Raw genomic sequence first — 24712 nt, 5'->3', positions numbered from 1 at the left:
TTCAACCAGCCCATGACATTGTAGCAGTAAATCCTGTAAATAAAGTGTGAAGCTCCAATGCATTCTATTGATGGAAGATAAGGCTATCAGCTATGCTCTCTCTGTTGTCAGAGGCAGTATGGTTTGAATACCAGTTGCTGGAACTGAAAGTGCAGAGAGTGCTGCTGTGATCAGGTGCTGATTGAGGGCTCCCAATCAAAAGAGGCATCTGGAAGAAGAGAGCATTGGGTTAGATCCAGTGGCGTAGCGTGGGGGGTGCAGGGGGGGGCCCGGCCGCACCGGGCGCAACATCTGGGGGTTAGGGTTAGGGGGCGCAAATCCACGGGTTAGGGGGCACAAATCCATGGGTTAGGGGGCGCAAATTACTTGCCTTGCCCCGGGTGCTGACAATCCACGCTATGCCACTGGTTAGATCTAGAGCCTCTGGCTTGATTTAGCAGGGCTCTTCTTATGATGGCAAAGGAGAAGGCAATGTGGATCTCAGTATGTGCTTAATATGCCCACCAAAATAAAACGGGGCTTAATGAATATGTGTTATTTTGATGGGATTATGTTCTTACATTTCAACTGTTTTAAAACTGGATTTTCTTTTCTTTTCTTTTTAACAAAACAAAAATTTCATGCATCGGATGTTGGTTCAAATCCTGAATGAAGTTCTGCCCAATTTTGCACTGTTTGCAAAAATTTCATTCCAAGTCTCAAGAGCAGGAATGGTTGCCTATGAAATATTTGAAAAACATACCCAACACCATCCAGAATACATATCTCAAGCTTCAAATTAATATAAAACACTTTGCATTAAAGTGCAATTCAAGATACGTTGTGGCCAAAAAGAGTTTGAATGTTTGATTCCCCCCACCTTAAAAAAAAAAAAAGCTTGAACATTGCCATTTTTTCCACAGAGTGGTTTTATGCACTACAGGTCTGAATAAAACTCATAGAATATGCTTTTGTCACTGTTTTGAGATATAAAACATAGCCAGTGGACTTTTCCACACTTACCAGATGGGCAGGGTATAAAAAAAAATTATTATTATTACCATTAAGAGTGGTATAGCTGCTGTTTTCCCCCAGGTTTTCTTTCTGGTACGCTGTCATGTTTATTAATATAATAATCTGGAATAATGTGATTTAAAAAAATAAAAAAGCAGCTTTTTCTTCTAGCACCAAAAAATCCAAATTTTGTGAAAGATCTGGAATGGATCCTCAGTGCTTTCATTTGAGTGGCATGTATACAAACACTGTCCTGGTTGGTTTTTTGTTTTTGTTTTTTGTTTTTGGATTGGTGGGTGTGTTTTGGAAACACCTGTTTCATGCTACTTCCCTCTCACTGGTCTGGGCTGTCAGTTTGCGAGCTCAGTTCAGAGGAGAGATGTGGCAGACAAAGGCGACGGCAACTAGATCAAAGCACTGCTCACGATAGCAAGCGTTATCTGCAGACAGAATTACATCACAATAACCAGGTTTGCCATAGCTCGGACAAACACTCTGTTCCTCTTAGAGCACTGGGCATTAAATACAAACAGGGAAAACAGATATAGAAAGGCTATCCTTGCGTGCATACTCATAATGCTGACGTTTACTGGCTGGAGGAATACCTGGGTACCTGAGCGGTGTGCCTACAGCCACAGAACTTTTCTCAGTTCAGACACAAGCAACCACTCGTGTAGGAATCAAAACACAACTCTCTAATAGCCGCTACGTGCGACCACAGGTACAGAACTACGAATTCCCACCATAAAATGTTGGCTCAAACGGCAACTACATATGGTACGTCGGGGGAAACCCTTAATCTCCCCCAAAAAACCTGTTTGTGAAATGCGCAAGGTGATTTCGTGAATAGATGACCAGCACCACCTACTGGCCGGTACAGGAATATCCATTCAAACATCCTCTGAGAACCAAACAGTAATGCCAATCTTCCCAAAAAAAGGTTACTCCAGGCTGCTTTTTTGTAACAACAGCAGTCAGTGCTGTTCACAAGAGGTTTTGCTGGGTGATTGTGGGGGAGGCAGCAGAAGCTGGCAGGGAGGAGGGTGGTCGTGATCTCCCCAATCTCCCTGTTTGATTCTTCCTCCTACCCGGATTCCTGTATTGGAGGACAAATGTCTGCAGTGGAGAGTCTGCTGTATTTATTGAGGTTCCCTGCATGAATTAGAACAGTGCACCAAAGAGTGCAGAACTAGTCAGCACATCCCTGTTCTTCCTCTTGCCATGGGAGAAGCAATACCTAAAGAGGACATAATTTTAACTTCATTGGATTGCCAGGCCAGTAAACCTTCGAAACTGAAATACAAGTTTCCCATGGGGAAAAAAACCTGCAGCAAAATTATAACGTGAAAGTTTAGGGAAACTGATCAGTATGGGATGTGGTATGGGATGCGGGTGGTGCTGTAGTCTAAACCACTGAGCCTCTTGAGCTTGCTGATCAGAAGGTCAGTGGTTTGAATCCCCGCAATGGAGTAAGCTCCTGTTGCTCTGTCCCAGCTCCTGCCAACCTAGGATTTCGAAAGCATGCCAGTGCAAGTAGATAAATAGGTACCACTGTGGCGGGAAGGGAAACGGCATTTCCGTGACCTCTGGTTTCCATCATGGTGTTCCATTGTGCCAGAAGCAGTTTAGTCATGCTGGCCACATGACCCGGAAAGCTGTCTGTGGACAAACGCTGGCTCCCTCGGCCTGAAAGCGAGATGAGCGCTGCAACCCCATAGTCGCCCTTAACTGGACTTAACCATGCAGGGATCCTTTACCTTTTACCTTTTCCATGCAGAAGCTCCCATTCCTGCCATCTTGAGTCAGAATGAAATATCAGTAGCAACTGCTGAGAAAGGCCTCCTCTTGAAACCCTGCTGAACCACCTGTCAGTCAGAGCTGATGGCATCAGGATGGAAAGAGGCTGATCTGGTTAATGGACACAGAGATTGATCAGGTAGAAGGTGAATTTCTCTGTGTGAAATGTAGGTACCCTGAAATATTACGGAACTTCGAAGATACAGGTCCCCCCCCCCAATTGTGGCATAGGAAGTGCAATCTTCTGCGAGTCTCCACCTCCAGGCATTTCCTTACTGATGTGATTAGATTCCTTTCATAACCAGTTATTTGCATGGATGAGCTGGCTGCAGTTACTTCCACATAGGCACTCTGTCTGATGCTACCCTTACAGACGGTGGAAAGAAGAACAAAGGATGCTGCCTTGTCAGAGAAGGTCAATATTGTGTACACTGACTGGCAGCAGCTTCCCAAGGCTTCAGGTCCTACTAGAGATGTCAGGGATTGAACCAAGGACATTCTGCATGCAAAGCAGGTACTCTGCCAATAGTCAGGTGCCAATCATTTAGACTAGGCGTTGGTGCAGGCCAACTTTGACAACCTGTCCTCTGTGCAGTATTTCCCAAACACCCGACAACCAGTTAAATGTTGGGTGCTTGGGAACTATAGTGCAGCCTGTGGACCACAGGGATCAGCTGTGCAATGGGGTTCCTTGCAGGAAGTCATTGACCATCAACTGTTGATCAGCGGCTTGAGTAAACCCCCCTCACCCTGACTTTCCGCTGCATCTCTGCCATCACATATTATATCAGTTGAAGGGAAGGTGGGTCGTTGTTTGGAGGAAAGCACATCACGAGCCAAATCAGGACCTGTGCCAGGCCAGATTTGGCCCATGGGCCAAAGGCTCCTCACCCCTGATTTAAGCTTTTAGCAAATCAAAACCAGTTCTCTCACTGGTGCCTGTCTGAGGCTAATGCAAATATTGGCCCATCAGTGTAATGTGCTCCTGCGGTCTCGCTGTCGAAGCGTGTCAGCATTCCTCAAGGGGAGCCCCACGTGGCACACCATGCAGTGCTCCAACCTCTAAATGCGCTCATCGTGCTTTAAAAAAAGCCTGTGGGACCCAGGTGCTCACTTGACTTGCATTCAATCACCATAAGCAGAACTGACACTGATTGATCACCATTGAGTGACACTTCTCTCCCTTCCGCATGCTAATGAGAGAAAATCAAAGTAGTGCTCAAAGCAGGCTGCAGCAAAGGGTGCTGTTCCTGCCTGGGCCCCAGACGCAGGAACAGTGATCACATTTCACTGAGGCTTGGTCGTCTGTCTTGCACTGAGCTGTGGAAGAGGCTGCTGCTTTTATAACATAAGGTTTTCCTTTCTTTTCTCTGCAAGTAGAAACCAGCATAATGCTCTTGCATGGATACACCAGTTTTCAAATACTGAGAAGGCTTTGTTTCCTTTTCCACAGTTGTTGCATGCAGAGCTATTTCCGTTCTGCTGCAGTTTGTATTCCACCAAAAATTATATAATTTGTCTTGCTGTCCGATGGGGCAAAATTACACAACCTACACGATTTCCATAATTAATTACATAACTTAGGTTGTCATTACGTTATTCCATCCCATTCATTTCAAAGGGAAAGCAACACAAATGTGGGTAAAAGTAATTTATTATGTGTCATTTGGGGACTGAAAGCAACAACTACAGCAAATACTGATCATATTTGCTGGATTGGTTTCCGTTCTGGAGGCGAGATGAATAGGTCAACATCAGCAATTTCCACTCCCATTTAGATTTCTGTCCTTCTCTGACATCCCAAGGAACCACTCACATTAATAGGCATTGTCTATGTGAATTCAAAACAGAAGCCTTTGCAAAAAATATTGCTAGCCAAAGAAAAATTGAAAAGAAAAGGAATCAGATACCTGATTTAGAGTGACAGCTAGATTCAGATCCCGACTCAGCCATGAAGCTCACTGGAATACTGAGAAGCATAATTTACCCATTACAAAACTACAATTCCCAGCACCCTGAGCAAACTACAGTTCCCAGGATTCTTGTGGGGGTGTGCTTAAAATGAGCTTTGGATGCATGATGCATACACAGGCTGGTGGGAGGTGCAGTCCAGCTACAACTGGAGGGTCCTGGAAGCTGCCCTGGAGTCTTTGAGGAAGGATAGATGCAAAAAATAAAGTATGTTGACACAGCATTTAAACTCTGCCCGTGTAATAGCTTATCTTTGGCCACCAAATCCAAACCCAAGTTGCAGCTGTATGTAAATGATTCCCCTGGATTCCAAGTCTCTCTAAAAACTCATTCTGCGCTTCTAGAGGGAGAAAGATAATAATAAGAAGGAGCCTAAAAGAATGCTTTCCTTGGAGTTGTAGACGACCTCCTGCAAATGCTTGGTATATGTTGATTCTTTCCATTTCAGCGCTTGCTTGCACCATCCAGGTAAGTTGCCATGACCTTAGTCTCAGGAGGGTGGCTGTGCCTCACCACATAGGCTGCAGAACTGCATACACCTTCCCTCTGGCACGTTCCAGATCTTTTGTGCCCTGCAATTGAACCTTTCTGTTTACTCCTTGAGTTACTTCCCAGAAATGCACATGTCCAAGGATCCTGCATTTGTGTCTCCAGATTTTTATCAAGCACACACAGATAAGGCCTGTCCATATTTCTGGACTCTGGTTTTATTCTCTCTTATCTTCCCTTTTCTCTTTTCTAAACTGCTTCTGTTCACCAGAATTTGGAGTTCCCTCTAACAGATTTTAAATGTTTTTTCCCCCAACATAATTTTCTTATAGTGCTGTGATTATTTTTCATCCTTCTTTACATTTTTTAAATGTTTCCCCCCTTGCTACTCCCCTTCCTCCCATCAACTCTTTTGTAGACATTTGTCGGAGGATTTATAAATCAGCAGCTTGTCTTGGGAAGAGTCTCCTCCTGATCCATGCACAAACCCTTATTTTTACAACTTTCCATTTGTGTAGTGAACAGCTCCTTACATTCAGACAAAAAGGTTTTTAACAAGTTCCAGGTCCTTCATTATCATAATGAATCACCCCTCAGTTGGTAAGTCACTCACTTTGTTTGTCTCCATTGATTAATTATCACTTCCTCCTTTATATTTGGTAAGTTGTGAGACAGCTCAGAGATCTACCTCTTGCATCAGGTCATCCAGCAATTTGTCCTTTTCCAAAGATTCCTCAAAATGACCCATAAACTCAGAGTGCAGACTGTCAGTATTTTGCAGGAGGGATTCAAGTGCACTTACGTTTACACACTTTAAATGGCATCTCAGGTTAATGCCTGAGAGTGAGTGGGATCAGATAATAATAAAAAAAATCCCACCACACTGGTGTGTTTTTGCAGGTGAATTCTGCAACAGATTAATGCAATAACAGTGCATAGCTCCGTTGGTAGAGCGTGAGACTCTTGATATCAGGGTTGTGGGTTTAAGCCCTAAAAGGTAAAGGTAAAGGTACCCCTGCCCGTACGGGCCAGTCTTGACAGACTCTGGGGTTGTGCGCCCATCTCACTTAAGAGGCCAGGGGCCAGCGCTGTCCGGAGACACTTCCGGGTCACGTGGCCAGCGTGACATCGCTGCTCTGGCGAGCCAGAGCCGCACACGGAAACGTCGTTTACCTTCCCGCTGGTAAGCGGAGGTGCTTTCGAACTGCTAGGTTGGCAGGCGCTGGGACCGAGCAGCGGGAGCGCACCCCACCATAGGGAATTTCTAAATAAGGGGGTGCAATTCATTATTCTTCCACCTGTTGGAGATCTGGGTTTTTGGAAGCAGCTACTGTATTTTTTCACTCCCAACACACAGACTTAACTAGTTGTAGGAAAGGAACTGGAGTGCCAAACAGAGGGTTCTTCTCTTCTTGACGAGGGTTCTTGAATGAGTCAGGACCAGTCGTGGGCAGCATGGTAGGGTACCACCACTCAACTAACCTCCAGTCGGTCACATTGCTGCTACTTAGTATGAGGAAGCAGGGGGTTGCAAAAGCAGCAGCAGGAGAACAGGATTGGTTCTGCTGCTGTGTTCGCACCTTGCCACCACCTTGACAATTGCTCTCTACTTCCTGGTAAGCAACAGAGACACAAACGACCAGAGGTCAGGGGAGTGGATCTCCATGCTGCCCACTCCTGGCAGGCCGCATTGTACCAACACTTAAGAACTCTCAAGATCCTAGAAATTACAGACAAATCAGCCTAACTGATAAATCATCTAAACACGATGTGAAGAATGTCCTTCAAGTATTACTGACCCGGGCAGAAGAGAATCCTGTATGTTGAACAGCAGGCTTGACTCCAAAATAGCAAGATGATTGTTTTACAGTATTCCACTTTATAACTAATATACGGCAAAAGGCAGCCCGGCTGCATTTATTGATTTAAGTGCAGTTTTGATTCTATAAATAGAAGTTGTCTCTAGGAGGAATTATTTTTTAAAAGCAAATATTGATTTGAGACTTCCTTTCTAAAATAAGGGTGCTTTGTGTAGAAACATGTTTGACAGTTCAAACAGGCTGGAGATGTGTTCTTGCAGAGCTTCCTGCATGTAAATGAGTTCAACAAGGCTGGATTTTAAATCCATTGTCTTTTCATTTTTATATGAAAAAATATAGTTCTACATTCGTATAAAAAAATCCATACGCCCAAGATTCTGGACAGACTTGTAAATGTACTACTTTGTGTTGATGATATTATTTTATTTTTGACATCTTAAGACGGCATGAGAAAGTTATTGAGACATTTATTGCTTTCTGTACAAAACCGATTCTAGATATTAATGGTGCTAAATCCAAAGTAGTGGTCTTTGGTAAGAGAAAAAACTTTGCACAAATGGTAAATGCTCTAAAGAAATAGAGCAGGTGAAATTGTACTGCTGTCTTGGTATACAGTTTTTCTACAGAAACCAGTTGCTTGCATATTTAAATTGCCTTAAATAGACTCTCAGAATTTAAGCTCATGGGATCAATTTGCCCAATTTTAAATGCCTTTAGAGCAATGCTAATTTTGGGTGCAGAAATTCAGGGCCTTGTAAACATCACAACAGTGAAAAGCACCTTCTGTGTATGTTTTTAGATGTATTACAATCTACCCTGTTTATTTAACTAGAGTAAAGTGTTGAAGAGATTTCTGGCCTACTGCATGTTAGCATGTTTAATTATTGGTGCAGAATAATTCAAATTATTCTTCATAAGATCTGCCTTGAGGAATAGATAGGTGATAGGTTAAGGTAAAGGGACCCCTGACCATTAGGTCCAGTCGTGACCGACTCTGGGGTGGCAGCACTCATCTTGCTTTATTGGCCGAGGGAGCCGGCGTACAACTTCTGGGTCATGTGGCCAGCATGACTAAGCTGCTTCTGGCAAACCAGAGCAGCACACGGAAACGTCGTTTACCTTCCCGCTGGAGCGGTACCTATTTATCTACTTGCACTTTGACATGCTTTTGAACTGCTAGGTTGGCAGGAGCAAGGACCAAGCAATGGGAACTCACCCCGGCACGGGGATTCAAACTGCCGATCTTCTGATCGGCAAGCCCTAGGCTCTGTGGTTTAACCCACAGCACCACCTGCGTCCCTAGATGGGTGATAGTTTTGGGTAAAATTCAAATTTACTACTGCAATATAAATTCTCAGTGCAGGCATTGAATTCACTTGGAGATGTATTTTTTATTTTATTTATTTAAAACACACACATGCACATATATACTGCTTCTATAAAAAAAAACCTTTTAGCTGTTTACAAAAATATAAAATAAGATGTTAAAGTGTTTTTTTTAAAGAAAAAGAAAATTAGATATTTTAAAATATTCAAAAGATGAGTAAAACCAACAGTAGCTAAAAAAGAAATAAAATATATGTAACTTCTATAGGTCTGGATAGCCTTGCCTAAACAAAAACTGCTTTAAGCAGGCACTGAAAAGCGTGCAGCGAAGGTGTGTGTCTAATTCAATGGGTAGGGAGTTCCAAAGTGTAGGTGCTGCCACTCAAAAAGATGTATTTATTACAAGCGTGGAATTAGCATTGTGTGACATCCATACCAGTGCCAGTTCCACAGACTGAAGTGGTTCAGTGGGCATACATCGGGCAAGTTGATCCCACAAGTAAACCAGTCCCAAGCTGTTGAGAGCTTTTTATCCTACTAGCAACACCTTGCAGGTGTTTGCAGGGTGTGGGGGAGCCAGGTACCCTTGCCCTAGGCCTCTAAGTGCTGAAATCAAAGCTATCATTATTAGTATTTGACTGTCACCTGTTTAGGAGATTTCATGGATTCACAATGGTGGAGGATGTGTGTGCATGTTACATTGGTGAAGTGTTGGTGGCATTGGTGAAGTGTTGGTGGTTGAGGAGGGTCTGTTGGGAGGTGGAGTGAAAAATGTCCCTATTTTCGTCTGAGGAATGTTGGAAGGTATGGGACCTGTTCCTAGAAACACACCACAAAATGAAGTCTGCATGAGCCCCTAGATAGATTCGCCTTTCAATGTGAACTTAACTGAATTTCTTCCTAATCCCTAATCATGTGAATAATGAGATAAAGGGGGGGGGGTGTTCTGCTTCAGCTCTCAGCTAGCCAGCCAGGCTGTTTGGGATACAGTGGTACCTCGGGTTACAGACACTTCAGGTTACAGACGCTTCAGGTTACAGACTCCACTAACCCAGAAATAGTACCTCGGGTTAAGAATTGTGCTTCAAGATGAGAACAGAAATTGTGCTTCGGAAGCATGGCAGCAGCAGGAGGCCCCATTAGCTAAAGTGGCACCTCAGGTTTAGAACAGTTTCAGGTTAAGAACGGACCTCCGGAACAAATTAAGTTCTTAACCCAAGGTACCACTTGCCTTAATATTAATGGCCAGCAGACGGCAATCTAAAACTGTTCAATAAATTATAACCATTGCCCTCTCATTTCATTTCACTTTGTGCACTGGAAGATTACATTTTTGTCTCCCGAGTATGCATTGTTCTAAAAGTATCACGCTGGAAGTCAACCTGCAGGTGGCTGGATGTGGAGGAAAAGGAAGGATCCAGCAGAAATAGCAGTGGAAGGACCTATTGAAATGATATACCACCACTGCCCTCCCCCTATACCAACACCGCCCTCCCCCGCCACGCTGAGGTTAGGAAATGTGAAAAGAAACCAGGCCACTGTTGTTTTTCGCTTAGTATTTGTGTATCACCATGAATGTGCTTGGTGCTTTAAGGAGTATAAGAGGACAGGCCCCCATCGACACCTCCTATCTGAAAGACAGCAGAAAGAAGAACAAAAAGGGACTTCGAATTCTGAGCACATACAAAGTGCTAACTGGTGGTAAAGGTAAAAGTAAAGGTACCCCTGACCTTTAGGTCCATAGAATCATAGAATCATAGAGTTGGAAGAGACCACAAGGGCCATCGAGTCCAACCCCCTGCCAAGCAGGAAACACCATCAGAGCACTCCTGACATATGGTTGTCAAGCCTCTGCTTAAAGACCTCCAAAGAAGGAGACTCCACCACACTCCTTGGCAGCAAATTCCACTGTCAAACAGCTCTTACTGTCAGGAAGTTCTTCCTAATGTTTAGGTGGAATCTTCTTTCTTGTAGTTTGGAGCCATTGCTCCGTGTCCGCTTCTCTGGAGCAGCAGAAAACAACCTTTCTCCCTCCTCTATGTGACATTCCTTTTATATATTTGAACATGGCTATCATATCACCCCTTAACCTCCTCTTCTCCAGGCTAAACATGCCCAGCTCCCTTAGCCGTTCCTCATAAGGCATCGTTTCCAGGCCTTTGACCATTTTGGTTGCCCTCCTCTGGACACGTTCCAGTTTGTCAGTGTCCTTCTTGAACTGTGGTGCCCAGAACTGGACACAGTACTCCAGGTGAGGTCTGACCAGAGCAGAATACAGTGGCACTATTACTTCCCTTGATCTAGATGCTATACTCCTATTGATGCAGCCCAGAATTGCATTGGCTTTTTTAGCTGCCACGTCACACTGTTGGCTCATGTCAAGTTTGTGGTCAACCAAGACTCCTAGATCCTTTTCACATGTACTGCTCTCAAGCCAGGTGTCACCCATCTTGTATTTGTGCCTCTCATTTTTTTGCCCAAGTGCAATACTTTACATTTCTCCCTGTTAAAATTCATCTTGTTTGTTTTGGCCCAGTTCTCTAATCTGTCAAGGTCATTTTGAAGTGTGATCCTGTCCTCTGGGGTGTTAGCCACCCCTCCCAGTTTGGTGTCATCTGCAAATTTGATCAGGATGCCCTTGAGTCCATCATCCAAGTCGTTGATAAAGATGTTGAATGAGACCGGGCCCAAGACAGAACCCTGTGGCACCCCACTAGTCACTCTTCTCCAGGATGAAGAGGAACCATTGATGAGCACCCTTTGGGTTCGGTCAGTCAGCCAGTTACAAATCCACTGAGTGGTAGCATAGTCAAGTCCGCATTTTACCAGCTTCTTTACAAGAATATCATGGGGCACCTTGTCAAATGCCTTGCTGAAATCAAGGTAGGTTACATCCACTGCGTTCCCTTCATCTACCAGGCTTGTAATTCTGTCAAAAAACAAGATCAGATTAGTCTGACATGACTTATTTTTCAGAAATCCATGCCGACTATTGGTGATCACAGTATTCCTTTCTAGGTGCTCACAGACTGTTTGCTTAATGATCTGCTCCAGAATCTTCCCTGGTTGCGGACGACTCTGGGGTTGCACGCTCATCTCGCTCTATAGGCCAAGGAAGCCGGTGTTTGTGCGCAGACAGTTTCTGGGTCACGTGGCCAGCATGACTAAGCTGCTTCTGATGAACCACAGCAGCGCACGGAAACTCTGTTTACCTTCCCACCAGAGCGCCACCTATTTATCTACTTGCACTTTGATGTGCTTTCGAACTGCTAGGTGGGCAGGAGTAGGGACCGAGCAATGGGAGCTCACCCCGTCGTGGGGATTTGAACCACCAACCTTCTGATCAGCAAGCCCAAGAGGCTCAGTGGTTTAGATCACAGTACCACCCTTCACAGAATTACCTCATAATGTGGCACCCACATTTCCTCAGTAATGCTTTTAGCTGCACAGTCTCAATCTGAAGTCAACTTTAATTACTATGGGCGGAATTCAATGCTGCGCTCTTCTCATCATTTTGTCTGAGCAAGCGTTTCCGTTTGCCAGGTGGAACAATCCCCTGCTCTCCTTGCCCTACACTGGGCAGGGGAGCCAACTTGAATAAAATATTGGGGCCCCCACACAATCAATCACGTGATGCGGTGCACACACACCATTTGAATGGCAACGTCCATCAACTTATTTTGGGGGGGATAGCCCCCTCAACTATTTTATGGGGAAGGCAAAGACCCCTTGGCTGCTAGGAGCTGACTCCCATGCAAGTTCTGGGGTTTTTCTGAACACCTCCCCCCTCCCCCCAGCCAATTTCAGAGGGCTCAAGGGGCACACAGAGGGAGTGATGAAGAAGGTTAGAATGAGAAATACAAGTCCGAGAAAGGAGGCTTATGAAAATGAGGTTAAGAATTTATATTTGTGTGTTTCTCTGTATTGGTTGATTTTTTTATGTTGTTGTTGTTGTTTTGTCTTAAAATTGGAAAATTAATAAAAATTATTATTAAAAAAAAAAAGAATGAGAAATACAGTGGTACCTCAGGTTACAGGCGCTTCAGGTTACAGACTCCGCTAACCCAGAAATAGTACCTCTGGTTAAGAACTTTGCTTCAGGATGAGAACAGAAATTGCACAGCGGCGGCAGCAGGAGGCCCCATTAGCTAAAGTGGTTCCTCAGGTTAAGAACAGTTTCAGGTTAAGAATGGACCTCCAGAGCAAATTAAGTTCTTAACCTGTAATGGCTAGCCCAAGGTCACCTAATGACCGCATGGCTGAGTGGTGATTTGAACCCAGTCCTCATCAACACTCTGACATTGCATTGGCTCTCAGGCCATGCAGCTCTTGACGGGCACCCTCAGTCACAAATGCAACTTGTGCAGAGGCACTAAAGTGCTAAAATCAGATGCACACTCACATTTCCGGATGTGCCCATTGCAGCAGCAGCAGCCATATGGCTGCTTGAGCCAATGTGACAAAACCTGCTAAAAATCATCACAAAATTATCAAAGCATTGTGGCCATGAGGGTTAATTGTGAGCATTGGGAACTGTACTGAGAGAGAGAGAGAGAGAGAGAGAGAGAGAGAAGTACTTTGCACATGCTCTGTTGTAGCCTTTTTACTCATTTATCAAAGCATACTACAAGTACAAAGCATACAGCAAGCAAGTACACATAAATAATACAAAGTTACAAAGGTTGTGTACCACTCACAATCTCCGTTGAGTCATAGCAAGATCCAAGAAGTTCCAGGTGCTCACACAGGGTTGTGTTTACGTTGGGAAAATCAGGGCACAGCAGAGGCTAGTGTCTCGAAGAAATATGGCTTATTGTACACATATTTACACCTGGGGTCTTCAGTGGAGGTGGTGCAGAACATTATACCCCAACAATATGTTTGTGTGTGTGTGTGTGTGTGTGTGTGTGTGCGCGCGCGCGCGCATTATTGTGTCTTATTCAACTAATAGAATGAAGGTATGGTAATATGCAATTTGGAAACAGACAATTAAATAATTTACTGAAGTTACATAAATTAGGCAGCATGCTATATTTAACTGTCATACTGAACAAGCAGGGGCGCCAACTTGAACAAAAGATTCCGGGAGCAGAGACCCACCCTGCATAATTGATCACATGACACAGTGCACACATACTATTTGAATGGCAATGCACATCCACTTTGGGCGGTATCCTCCTCAAATATGTTATGGGGGGGCTGAAGCCCCCACAGCCCTTAGGAGTTGGCTCCTATGTGCACAAGTTTTTGAGTTTTTTTAAACATGCCTCCTGAAATTACCAAAATGGGAGTCTTTAAAAATGAAGCGGGATGTTTCATTCTTCAGAAAGTAGCTTAACTAAAGAATGGCAGATAAAAGATTTTGAACAATCTGACAAATCCGACACTTGGAGCAGAAATACTGGGCTAAGTTCAAGGTGCTGGTTTTGGTATGAAAAGCCTTATACAGCTTGGGACAAGGATATCTGAAAGATTCTCCCTCACCCCTTGCAGACCCAACTGATCACTGCACTTTGCAGATGAGGGCTTCTTGTAGATACCATCTTATCAGAAGATCTGTATCACATAACATAGGAATCAGCCTTTTGGGTTGTGGCACCTACTTACTGGAATTCACTGCCCTTGAAGATTACAGGTGTTTTCAAATCCAATGAAGAAGTAAGTAACAGAATAGGGCAATGTTATTATTTGCTCCAATATTTTCAAGTCAGGCCTATTGCCTGATAAGGAAATACAGCAGTCTTTCAGAAATAACAGAATGACGAAAGAACAGAAACCAAAAAAATAGTGATTAAAGTATATAGCATCATTATGAAGACTATGCCTATTCATATTCGTAGGATAAGGAATTGGGACAATATATCCCCACAGACATTAGGAACTGGACCTGTCAACGTATCCAGCAACAAACTGTGAGCATGAATCTCAAGGAAAGCTTTTATAAATTGATAGCTTGCTGGTATTTGACACCTGCAAGCCTCCAGGTGGTCAATATTTTGTGGGAGGGATTCAAGTGCATACCAGATATTTAGGCTTGCACAATTAAAGCATATTAAAAGTGCTCTATCAGCTTAGTGCAGCAAATCCTTTTTTTTTAATGGACTTTTTGATGTCAGGAAAGCAATGGGAAAATGCTCTGAAAAGTGTGTGATGAATAAATGATTATTAGGAAGGTGCAGAAATAGCACAAAAGCAAATCAGAATGGGTGATAATTGATGCATTAGCTCCCTGGAAACAAATTGGGGGTGGGGGTGGGAATCCTCAATCAAGTCTGGGCATAATCTAACCCCTGCATAAGCTTTGTGCAAGCAGATCAGGATGGATGCTCAATAAGTACTTCACCTGTTAGAAACTTGTATACTGTATAGAGAACTGATAATATAGTATAGAACTGCAAAGCACCAAATGCTGACATGGCCCTGCCCTAAAATAGTTATTTTTCTGAAGTGTAATAGTAAATGAAGTTCATCTTATGACCCATCAGCAGTCCCATTATGTATGCTTTTGAGATATATCAAGGATCTGGTGTTACCAGAGTATGTGCAAATGATGGTACGTTTTGTGTTAACACCTGCTCACATAACAATGTGCTACAGCTAAGAAAGAGCACAGCACACACATACACACCCAGTTAGGACAGGGCTGTGCGAGTAGGCTCACATGCAAAATTCACTACTATAGTGGCTACTCGCAGATGTCCCGTCTATTGAACATTCATCCTTGTTCGCACATTTGTGGGGAGCTCAGATGATGTCATCTATTGAACATTCAGTCAGTGCATCTCCTCCATCACCTTCTTGTTGCCAAAAGTCCCAGTTCAGGTGGGTGGGTTTGTTACATTAAGTGCTTTAAATAAACTTTAGTTGTGCCACTTTAATTTGCCAGTATGTGACTGAATCCCAATGAAAAATGGTGACTGCCTGGAAGTGCCTGCTGAATGAGGAAAGGTAGCAGGTTCTGGGGAATTACAGTGTTCCTTCTACCATATAATTTTGTCTAAAAACAAAGATGGTTTTCAACATTAGAGCATTTTCACTCCAGGGGGCAGGTGAGCACCCAGCAGGTAGTGTGTGTGAGAGAGAAGTTTTAACTTTTTATTGCTGCTCCACATTTGACCATTTTGACCATGTTGAACCATTTCCCCCACCATTCAAATTAGACCGGAGTAGTTGACACTAATATGTATTTGAATTTGTGTACAAGAAGCAACTCCATTCTTTCCCGTTCATATCAGCAGGCATTCTCCTTTGTGTCTGCTGCCTTCTTGGTTGTTGATTCTATGAAGCCAATTAAGTACTGGCAGGGCATGTGTGCAAAAAAAGAGAGAGCTGTGCATGCACCTTGTCTTTTTCTTTTAAAATATATAAAAACACACTCTCCACTCAAGAAGTGTGCTAAAGCACATACTGTAGTCAGGCAATTGTATACCAGTCATTGTATATTTACTTGTACTGTTTTCTGCAACTTTTCTGCAGGTGGCGCTGTGGGTTAAACCACTGAGCCTAGGCCTAGGGCTTCCCGATCAGAAAGTCGGTGGTTCGAATCCCCGCGACGGGGTGAGCTCCCATTGCTCAGTCCCAGCTCCTGCCAACCTAGCAGTTAGAAAGCACGTAAAAGTGCAAGTAGATAAATAGGTACCCCTCTGGCGGGAAGGTAAACGGTGTTTCCATGTGCTGCTCTGGTTCGCCAGAAGCGGCTTAGTCATGCTGGCCGCATGCTGGCCTGGAAGCTGTACGAAGGCTCCCTCGGACAATAAAGCGAGATGAGCACTACAACCCCAGAGTCATCCGTGACTGGACCTAATGGTCAGGGGTACCTTTACCTTTAAGGGATCAAAAGTGTGCTTATCTGAGCTCCTGCCCTGCCCTTACTAGCATGCTGGAAAAGAAATGAGAGCATTTGTAAATTCTCAGCACGTACCATACTTTTCAGATTGCTGCTCAATACATCAGTTATAAGTGACATTTGATCCACTCACTGAAAGCCATGGAAACAAATGAGAGTAGTGTGTTCAAGATGCTTTTCTCTAATTTATTGGATTATCCCTGCATCAGGTAAAATCTGAATTGACAAAGTATCGAGATTGGTGTTATCTGAGGGTAACGTCATGTGAATGACACAAATTAAATGGGAGTGCAAATAGCTACAAATACACATTAAATTCCAGGGTAGACAAACTCTGAAAATCCTACTAGCTCTTTTTTGTTTTAGAGGGGGAAGAAATATAAGAACTTTAGGAGTTTGGAAATGCCATGTTTCTGCAATCAGATATATACTTCCTTAGGAATAATAGTTCATTGATTACAGTGGGGCGTTCTTCTTCAAATTAAAGATGCCTACAGTTTCTAGGAAGGAATCCTCAAGAGGGTTTCTAGCTTCTTTTCTGCAGTTGGGGGCGGGGACAGATCTTAAGGGGAAGTTATGTTCACACATCTTTCCCACCACAGCTTCCCAGTCTGCCTTCAGCCAAAAGCTGAGGTGACAGAGTGCAACCCTATAGTTGTTTTCCGCGCACACACTCACACACAGCTCAGTCCTGTGCATCTTTACTCAGCATTTAGTCCAACTTGGGTCAATGGTATTTATTTAGGCTGTGTCCACACTCACATTTACTGTACAATCACAATGCTTCCAGTGCTGGGTTAAGCTTTCACATGATGTTATTCAAAACACATTATGTATCCTGTATTTTGCTATAAAATATTACTTTCTAAAACGAGCTTAACATTGGCAGGCGTCCTTAAGCTCTTCCTAATTCACCTGTAACCAAGGTGTGAACACCTTTGCATAGGGTAAAAGTATCCCTGCCCCATCAACACTATCTACACAAACAGAAACCAATCGGACACTAATGAAATCATAATAATCTGAAAGGCTAGCAAGCATTGGGTGGCGGACAACTTCTCTGCACCCTAAGGTTTTAATGTGAACACGGACTTATAGTCTCAGGTGAAGTGTAAACAGTTTGCAGTCAAACCTAAGTTAATGTGTCCTTGAATGTGAAGTGCAAGTAGTGAGCGAAGGGGTGCAGGACCAGGAACGGAATGCATGGGAGCCTAACACTTCTCTTCTGATGAAAATAACACCTCTCTCTGTACCACTCTCATGTTTGCCTTTGGCAAAAGCGCAGGTGTTTTAACTAACTCTCCCGGTGAAAACAATGGGAGAAGTATAACTATCTGGTGGTGGAACTGTGCACGTTTTCTTGAGCACGTTGCTCTTCACGCGGGGCGGAAAGCCAAACAGAGGAGAATTCCCCCACCCATCCATTAATGTACACTCGGTTTGGCATTCGTGTGTGAGGAACACGCGCCCAGTAAGGCTTCGCCATCCTGACCGGAGTGGAGCCCCATTCAAGGAGGACTTTTTTCTGAAGTGACATAGCATCGGATCCGGCTGGCTCTGAGCTCCGGCAAGGGGACGGTCGCGCTCTCAGGGTGGGCCTGAGAGAGCAACTCACGAACTGAGGCTGCAAAACCAAACTGATGATGTCAGTACAGCATCTCGCTTCTCTCTTGCTAAGTCTGCTACCACCGACAGTCGGCCGGTTCCAAAATAAATCTGCTCGGGAAAATAGGAGAGCCGCCCCTTCTAATCCCTTGGGGTTATACTAGCAGCTCCTCCTCGGGGTTCCCCGTCGAGGCGAGGCGTTCCCCAGGCTGGTCAGGCTCGGGAAGCAGCTCAGGAGAACTGGACTTCTACTGCCTCAAAGTCCCGGGCAAGCAGAGGAGGAACCGTTGAGCTCCTGTGAGGCCCCGTCGGAGGAGCGGCCGTCAGCTTCCTCCTTGTCTAGAAAAGCAGCAGCAGCCTGGCGCCGACCGACCTCCAAGCAGCAGATCCACTCCGAGGGTCGGCCGGACAGCAGCGGCTCCTCTCCGGAGGGCAACCAGGGCAACAAGATGCCCTTCTGGAAGCGCACGGTGGAACCTCGCCGGCTGCTCCCCTCCGCTGCCGTCGCCCCTCGCTTGGCTGCTCTGCCGCTGGCCCAGCTCCACGACGTGTGCGGCCTGGCGACGCTGGCGCTGCTCCGGCAGCTGGCCGATCTCTGCGGACACTCGGCGGCGTTGCTCGCGGACCTAGAGGGTCGCTTGCTGGAGCTGGCCCGCCGCGCCCACCGGCTACGAAGCCGCCTCTGCAGAGTCCACGGGCTAATCCGCCCCGGGGCGTCTCGAGAGGCAGGTAAGAAAGAAAAGTCATCGCCCGCCCCGTCGAGGCAGGGCCACCGCGCTCTTTGGGAATAGCACGTGGGCCGCTCCTAGAAGGGCGCGCGGATTGTTTCCAAGGCGGAGAAGGCGGGAGGGATTTGCTGTAAGGCAGCTACTTACCCCCCACCACCACCACCACTCAAAGAGGAAAGGCGTCACCCAAATGCAATGCAGCTTACGCTAGTGGTGAAGACTGCGAGCAGGTGACCTGCCTGTGCCTGGCCGGTGTGCTCTCTGGGTGGCAGTCACTGTGACGGGCAACGTCAATACTTCTCTCCCTCCCTAAGTTCTCTTATCATAAAACCAGACTTGAGTCGGACCGTGGGTTCATCCACACTTTCCTTGCGCCCTGCGTAGAAAGCAGGGGTCGGACAGGAGCTCAGTGTTTCAACCAGAGGACTCCTTGAAATAGAGGACTTGTCCTTTCACAGCCATTTGAATGGAGGGGTCTATTCTGTAGAGTAGAGTAGGTAGCCAGTCTGTGCAAGTATCTCTCTGCAGACCCAGAGGGTGGGGGTGTCAAGGAAGGGGTTAACTCTCAAAAGAGTCAGATGTCAGTCTCAATCCTTTCTGAAATCCACCATTTATGTCCTGGACATCCTGTGATGAAAAAAAGAATAGGCCCTTTGCCCATGCTCAGAGGCAAAAGAATTGTCTCTTTCCCCGGCTTTTTCTTCCTAGTTTGGAAATGCAAAGGCTTCTGATGGGCTTGCTAACATGACAGTGGTGGTGGTTTTGCTGACCCTGCTTGCTTGCTGCAACTTCGCAGCCACGCTCCACCTGCATTGTCAAAGGCCGTAGTGCTTATGTTTACCTGGTTGTGGACAGACTTCTGGTTGTCCATTGTGATAATGGAAAGCTGCACTAGACAGGCATTTGGGCTGGTTCAGCAGAGCTCTTCTTATATTTTTAAAGATAGGTCACGTAGCTGGAAGAAGATGATACGCACAAAATTTAAAATGGTTCGAAACAAGATGCACCTGCGGGGGGGGGGGGATGCTGGCAAAGCAGCGATTCTGACACATTTGGCATGTTGGAAACACATGGCTTTCCCCAAAGAATAATGAGAACTATAGTTTACCCTTTCATGGAGCTACAAGTTTGCAGAACCCCTGACAAAGTACAGCGCCCAGGATTCTTTGGGGGAAGTTATGTGCCTTCTTGGCTGATAGCAATAGCTGCTAATCCACAGGCATTTCTGTAGAGAGGCAGGATCCAAAGGCCCCAGGCAACAGGATAATGATGTGTGAATAGAACAATAGTTTCTAAGTCATGGGGAAGTAATAGCCCACTTTATCTGGTATTTAGGCCTCAATAGCCAACTTTATCTGGTATTTAGGCCTCACCCAGTTCTGGGTCCCAAACTTTAAGATGCTGAAAACAAATTGGAACAGGTTCGGAGTAGGCCAGTGAAAATGATCAGGTGTAGGGAATATAAGAACGAAAGAAGAGCCCAGCTGGATCAGGCCAAAGGCACATCTGGTTCATCCTCCTGTTCTCACTGTGGTCCAGCACATGACTTCAAGAAGCCCACAGGCAGGAAAATGTCTCCTGTGGGGAAGGGAGCTGAAGGAACTGGCTGCAACTGCAACTGTTTAGCCCGGAGAAGGGAAAACGTGGACTGTTTACATATTGGACTTCTACTCTGGCTCCAATGCACTCCCGCTGTTAGCATCTGAATCCACGTACATGTTACACAAGGGTTAAACCACTGAGCCTAGGACTTGCCGATCAGAAGGCTGGTGGTTCGAATCCCCGTGAGGAGGTGAGCTCCTGTTGCTCGGTCCCTGTTCCTCCCAACCTAGCAGTTCAAAAGCATGTCAAAGTGCAAGTAGATAAACAGGTACCACTCCGGCAGGAAGGTAAATGGTGTTTCCGTACGCTGCTCTGGTTTTGCCAGAAGTGGCTTAGTCATGCTGGCTACATGACCTGGAAGCTGTCTGCGGACAAACGCTGGCTCCCTTGGCTTATAGAGCGAGATGAGCGCCGCAACCCCAGAGTCGTCCGCGACTGAACCTAACGGTAAGGGGTACATTTACCTTTACCTTTACATGTTACACAGGGCTGATGTGTCCCGTTTCACCACTTGTGGAAAAATGGGAAGATCTTGCACAATTTCAGGTGAGATATTGCCCAAAACGGACATGCTCTTGCCCCCAAAATCAGCACTGTGATGGCAGCGGGCTTCTCCCATGGGTATTGGGGGGGGGGGGCTTCTGCTGCCTGAAGCAGTAGCTTCACCCTGCCTAATGGCTTTGCCGGCTCTGATGTTACTCATGATATTAATAATAAAATAATAAAATAGTAAATTTATAACCCACCCTTCCTCTGAAAGGAGCCCAGAGTGGCCAGTAATATGTAAAACATCTTAAGCTTAAAACAATTCCAGCACAGATGCAGACAAAGAAAGATCTCAGCTTCAAAAGCTCAGATTAAAGCTACCCTGTAGTTTCTGGAGAAATATTGTTGCATGATACTTTTTCTTCTCAAACCAGCATCTTACCTGAAAGGATAGCTTAAGCCATGTTCCCTTCACAGCCATTGCACTTGCGTGGGTGGCAGCATATGCTCAGGTGAAGGCTTTGTGATAGGAGTTTTGGGGAGGGGGGTTGTAAGGGGAGAGGTAATGGGCATCAGGTGACCACCTGCTTTTCTCTGGTGTGTACAGCAGGGTGCCAAATGAGATCTAAAATGCAGTAGGGAGAAATGACCTTGCTGTGTTTTAAACCACTAATGTGTTCATAGCCTTGTATTCTTATTCCTCAGAGGACAAAACAACATCTATTGAGCTTAAGCTATGGAAAGGTAGATTCTGGTTGAACGTTAGGAAATATATCAAGAGGAATTTGACAGTGGAACCAATTGCCTAAGGGTGTCCCTTGCTGAAGGTCTCCAGCCAGAAGCTAGAGAGCCGTCTGCTGGGGGAACTCTAGCAGAGGTTGGCAAGACGCAGTGGCGTAGCGTGGGTTGTCAGCACCCGGGGCAAGGCAAGTAATTTGCACCCCCTAACCCGTAGATTTGCGCCCCCTAACCCGTGGATTTGCGCCCCCTAACCCTAACCCCCAGGTGTTGCGCCCGGTGCGGCCGGCCCCCCTGCACCCCCCACGCTACGCCACTGGCAAGATGATCTTATAAAACCCCTCCAACTGATTGTGTAATTTACAGTTTGTTGTCTATTCCCCTCCCCCTTCCCCTCAATCTGTTGTTGGTTTCTGGTATGTTTTCCACTGGGTTTTCTGACCAGAGGGGTTTGAAAAAGAATCATGGGGCTTGTGTTTCAGATTTCTCAGCAAAGGTGTGTTTTTTTAAAGGACCCTTTAAAAAGTATGCCTTCTTGGAGAACAGTTCCAGTGTAACTGCAGGGTGTTTTCAACTGTTCTGACAGTGCCCAGCAAGCTCTCCTGCCGTTGCCATTTGCTTCTCCATCTGCTCTGGGCTGCCCCCCCCCCAGCATGTCAAGAGTGAGCCAAAAGCATCTTTTAGGCATGAGCTTTTATTCTGTAGACCAAAAAGCATTTTCTTGTGACTTAGCATTATTCCAGTATTGAACAAACTATGCCAAGTGTACAGTGGTACCTTGGTTCTCAAACTTAATCCATTCCGAAAGTCCATTCCAAAACCAAAGCGTTCCAAATCCAAGGTGCACTTTCCCATAGAAAGTAATGCAAAATGGATTAATCCGTTCCAGACTTTTAAAAACAACCCCTAAAACAGCAATTTAACATGAATTTTACTATCTAACGAGACCATTGATCCATAAAATGAAAGTAATAAACAATGTACTGCAGTCACACAATCAATATATTCAGTAGCTGAACTGGGTTTCACCCAGTCACAAAAACAAAACAAAAAGAGCCGCAAAAACAAAAATGCAAAATAAATAGCAAAAACAAACAGACCTCAGCATAACACTCAAATCGGAAGTGTGGCATTCAAATTGGAAGCCTAACACTCAGAATGGAGCATGTTCGGCTTCTGAAAAAAGTTCGCAAACCAGAACACTTACTACCGGGTTTACAGTGTTTGGGTTCCAAGTTCTTTGAGTACCAAGGCATTTGAGAACCAAGGTACCACTGTATTTTAAAATGTACTAGAGTGCGCAATTGGATTTCCCATCACTTATACCTTTAATGCTGCTGTTATTTTGGTCATGATCAATCTTCTTGCACCAAAATATTTTTGATCAAAAATTCATGAAACTAAGCAAGTAATTCGAAACAATTTTGTGACATAACCCTGGCCCCACATTTATACCACTTTAAAAATCATGGCTTCCTCGAAGAATCCTGGGAACTATAGTTTACCCCTCACAGAGTTACAATTAAACACTGCAGTTCTTCAATAATATGAGCTGCTAAATGAAGCACAGAAACATTCTGTCAGTGTTTCTTGTAGATGTAGTTGCTGGAGGTCATCTTCAGTCCCTGAAAGATAGCCATTTTTTAAAATGGCGGCAGCCAATTTGAATTTCCAGCATTCAAAAACTTCTCGGGATCTTGTCGGAGCTCTTTGAGCTGAGCTGACCAATCCAGCACAGTGGAAGGTGGAGGAATAACCTCATCTAAGATTAACCCGTTCAGGTCCCTCTTTCTCTCTTCCTTTTGGAGAAAATAATGAGTACAGTGGTACCTCGGGTTAAGTACTTAATTCGTTCTGGAGGTCCGTTCTTAACCTGAAACTGTTCTTAACCCGAAGCACCACTTTATCTAATGGGGCCTCCTGTTGCCGCTGTGCCACCGCCGCACGATTTCTGTTCTCATCCTGAAGCAAAGTTCTTAACCCGAGGTAATATATCTGGGTTAGCGGAGTCTGTAATCTGAAGCGTATGTAACCCGAGGTACCATTGTAATTTTACTCTGCCTCCTTTGGGGTTCTGGGGAACTGATTAACGGAACTGGCATGATTCCCAGGTCTTTGCATTTCTTTCTAGTAAATACCATAGTAAATATAGTTGGTTATCAACGGTTTGCTGAAGTCAATTATCTCCAAATACATTGGCCTTGAATTTGCAGGGCCAGTCAGTGCCATTCAGCAGTAAAAAAAAAAAACACTTTCAGGGTTCACTGTATCTGCCACTTGGGCTCACCAGCAACTCTGACAATTAGGGTGTTTATCTTCCTTAATTTATAGCTTGTATCTTATAAAGTTTGACATGACCTTTCGTTCAGCAGTGCCTGGTGAAGTGCTCAACCCAGCCTGGCCCAGCTTCTTGCAGCCTTGCAATATGGGGGAGTTAGAGCAGTAAAATAACGAGATAAAACAATGTTAAAACAACAAGACACAGCACTAGAGGAAGCAGTAAAAGAAGTTAAAAAGTAAAATAGAAGAGAGGGATAAAAACAAGTACTGAGGGTTGGTTATAAAGCAAAAACTTGCCTTGAAATGAGCCTTAGAGCTGAAAACCCTCCTTCCTCCATGAAGTTTGGGCAGGGCTGGACTTAGGCAAAGCCCCAGTCTATATCTAGGAAGGAAAACTCGAACCAGAGTTCTGAAACAAACGTAATGATGGAAGTAACTTCCCAGAGCCCTGGAAGGATACCAAATGGCAATATTAATTCCCCAAAAACTTGTATTCGCCAACTACCCAAAACCGAAGAGCTTCGTCCCACGGATAGATTGCATAAAGCATCTCTTGAACATCTTAAATGATACACAGCCAGGTGTAGTAAAGCCAACTGATACAGCTTCTATAGAGTATTTATACTATGATGGTCACTCGGTACAAGCAATGATCATCTTCCATGATCAAAACCTGACCAACCTTATCCACAGAGCAAGACATCTACTCATAAAGGAAAGGATAGTAATACTAAGATTTTTCGAAAATAGGGTACCAAAGATCTCCCTCTTTGATGCCAAGGGCAACAAGCCAATGGCAAATGAGGATCAGAAAAAATCTAAAAAGGAAAACTGACCTCAAAAGGTCCAGCTTGACCATCATAAACAAGAGTCACCAAAATAAAAAAGGAAAGGCACATCCCTATACGACTCGCAATACCCTATGAGCGAGCGAAAGGACATTTTCCCTACAGAAGAAAATGCTCTAATAAGCCGATTTTGGTCATTCAGCCCAAGCTGAAATTTTGGAAAGATTAGAAACACTAAGAAAC

General features: G+C 44.8%; 1 protein-coding gene and 1 long non-coding RNA gene across 2 annotated transcripts in view; both read left to right on the top strand.

Annotated features, from left to right (window-relative positions):
* Positions 1–1502: 1502 nt before the first annotated feature.
* LOC307207773 lies at positions 1503–3006 on the top strand. Its single transcript, XR_013834832.1, has 2 exons — positions 1503–1714; positions 2771–3006. It is a non-coding gene; the product is annotated as an uncharacterized lncRNA (long non-coding RNA).
* A 15275-nt stretch (positions 3007–18281) lies between these two features.
* NHSL2 (NHS like 2) overlaps positions 18282–24712 on the top strand; it is a 105441-nt gene continuing 99010 nt past the window's right edge. Inside the window, exon 1 of the mRNA XM_079962319.1 lies at positions 18282–18576. Coding sequence (XP_079818445.1) covers positions 18297–18576 — 280 coding nt within the window. The 5' untranslated portion in view covers positions 18282–18296. The remainder of the gene's footprint in view (positions 18577–24712) is intronic.

This window comes from Podarcis cretensis, assembly GCF_951804945.1.
Source record: "Podarcis cretensis genome assembly, chromosome: Z".
Taxonomy (NCBI): Eukaryota; Metazoa; Chordata; class Lepidosauria; order Squamata; family Lacertidae; genus Podarcis; species Podarcis cretensis.
Note: the sequence above shows the minus strand (reverse complement) of the source record. Positions and strands in the feature narration are given on the sequence as shown.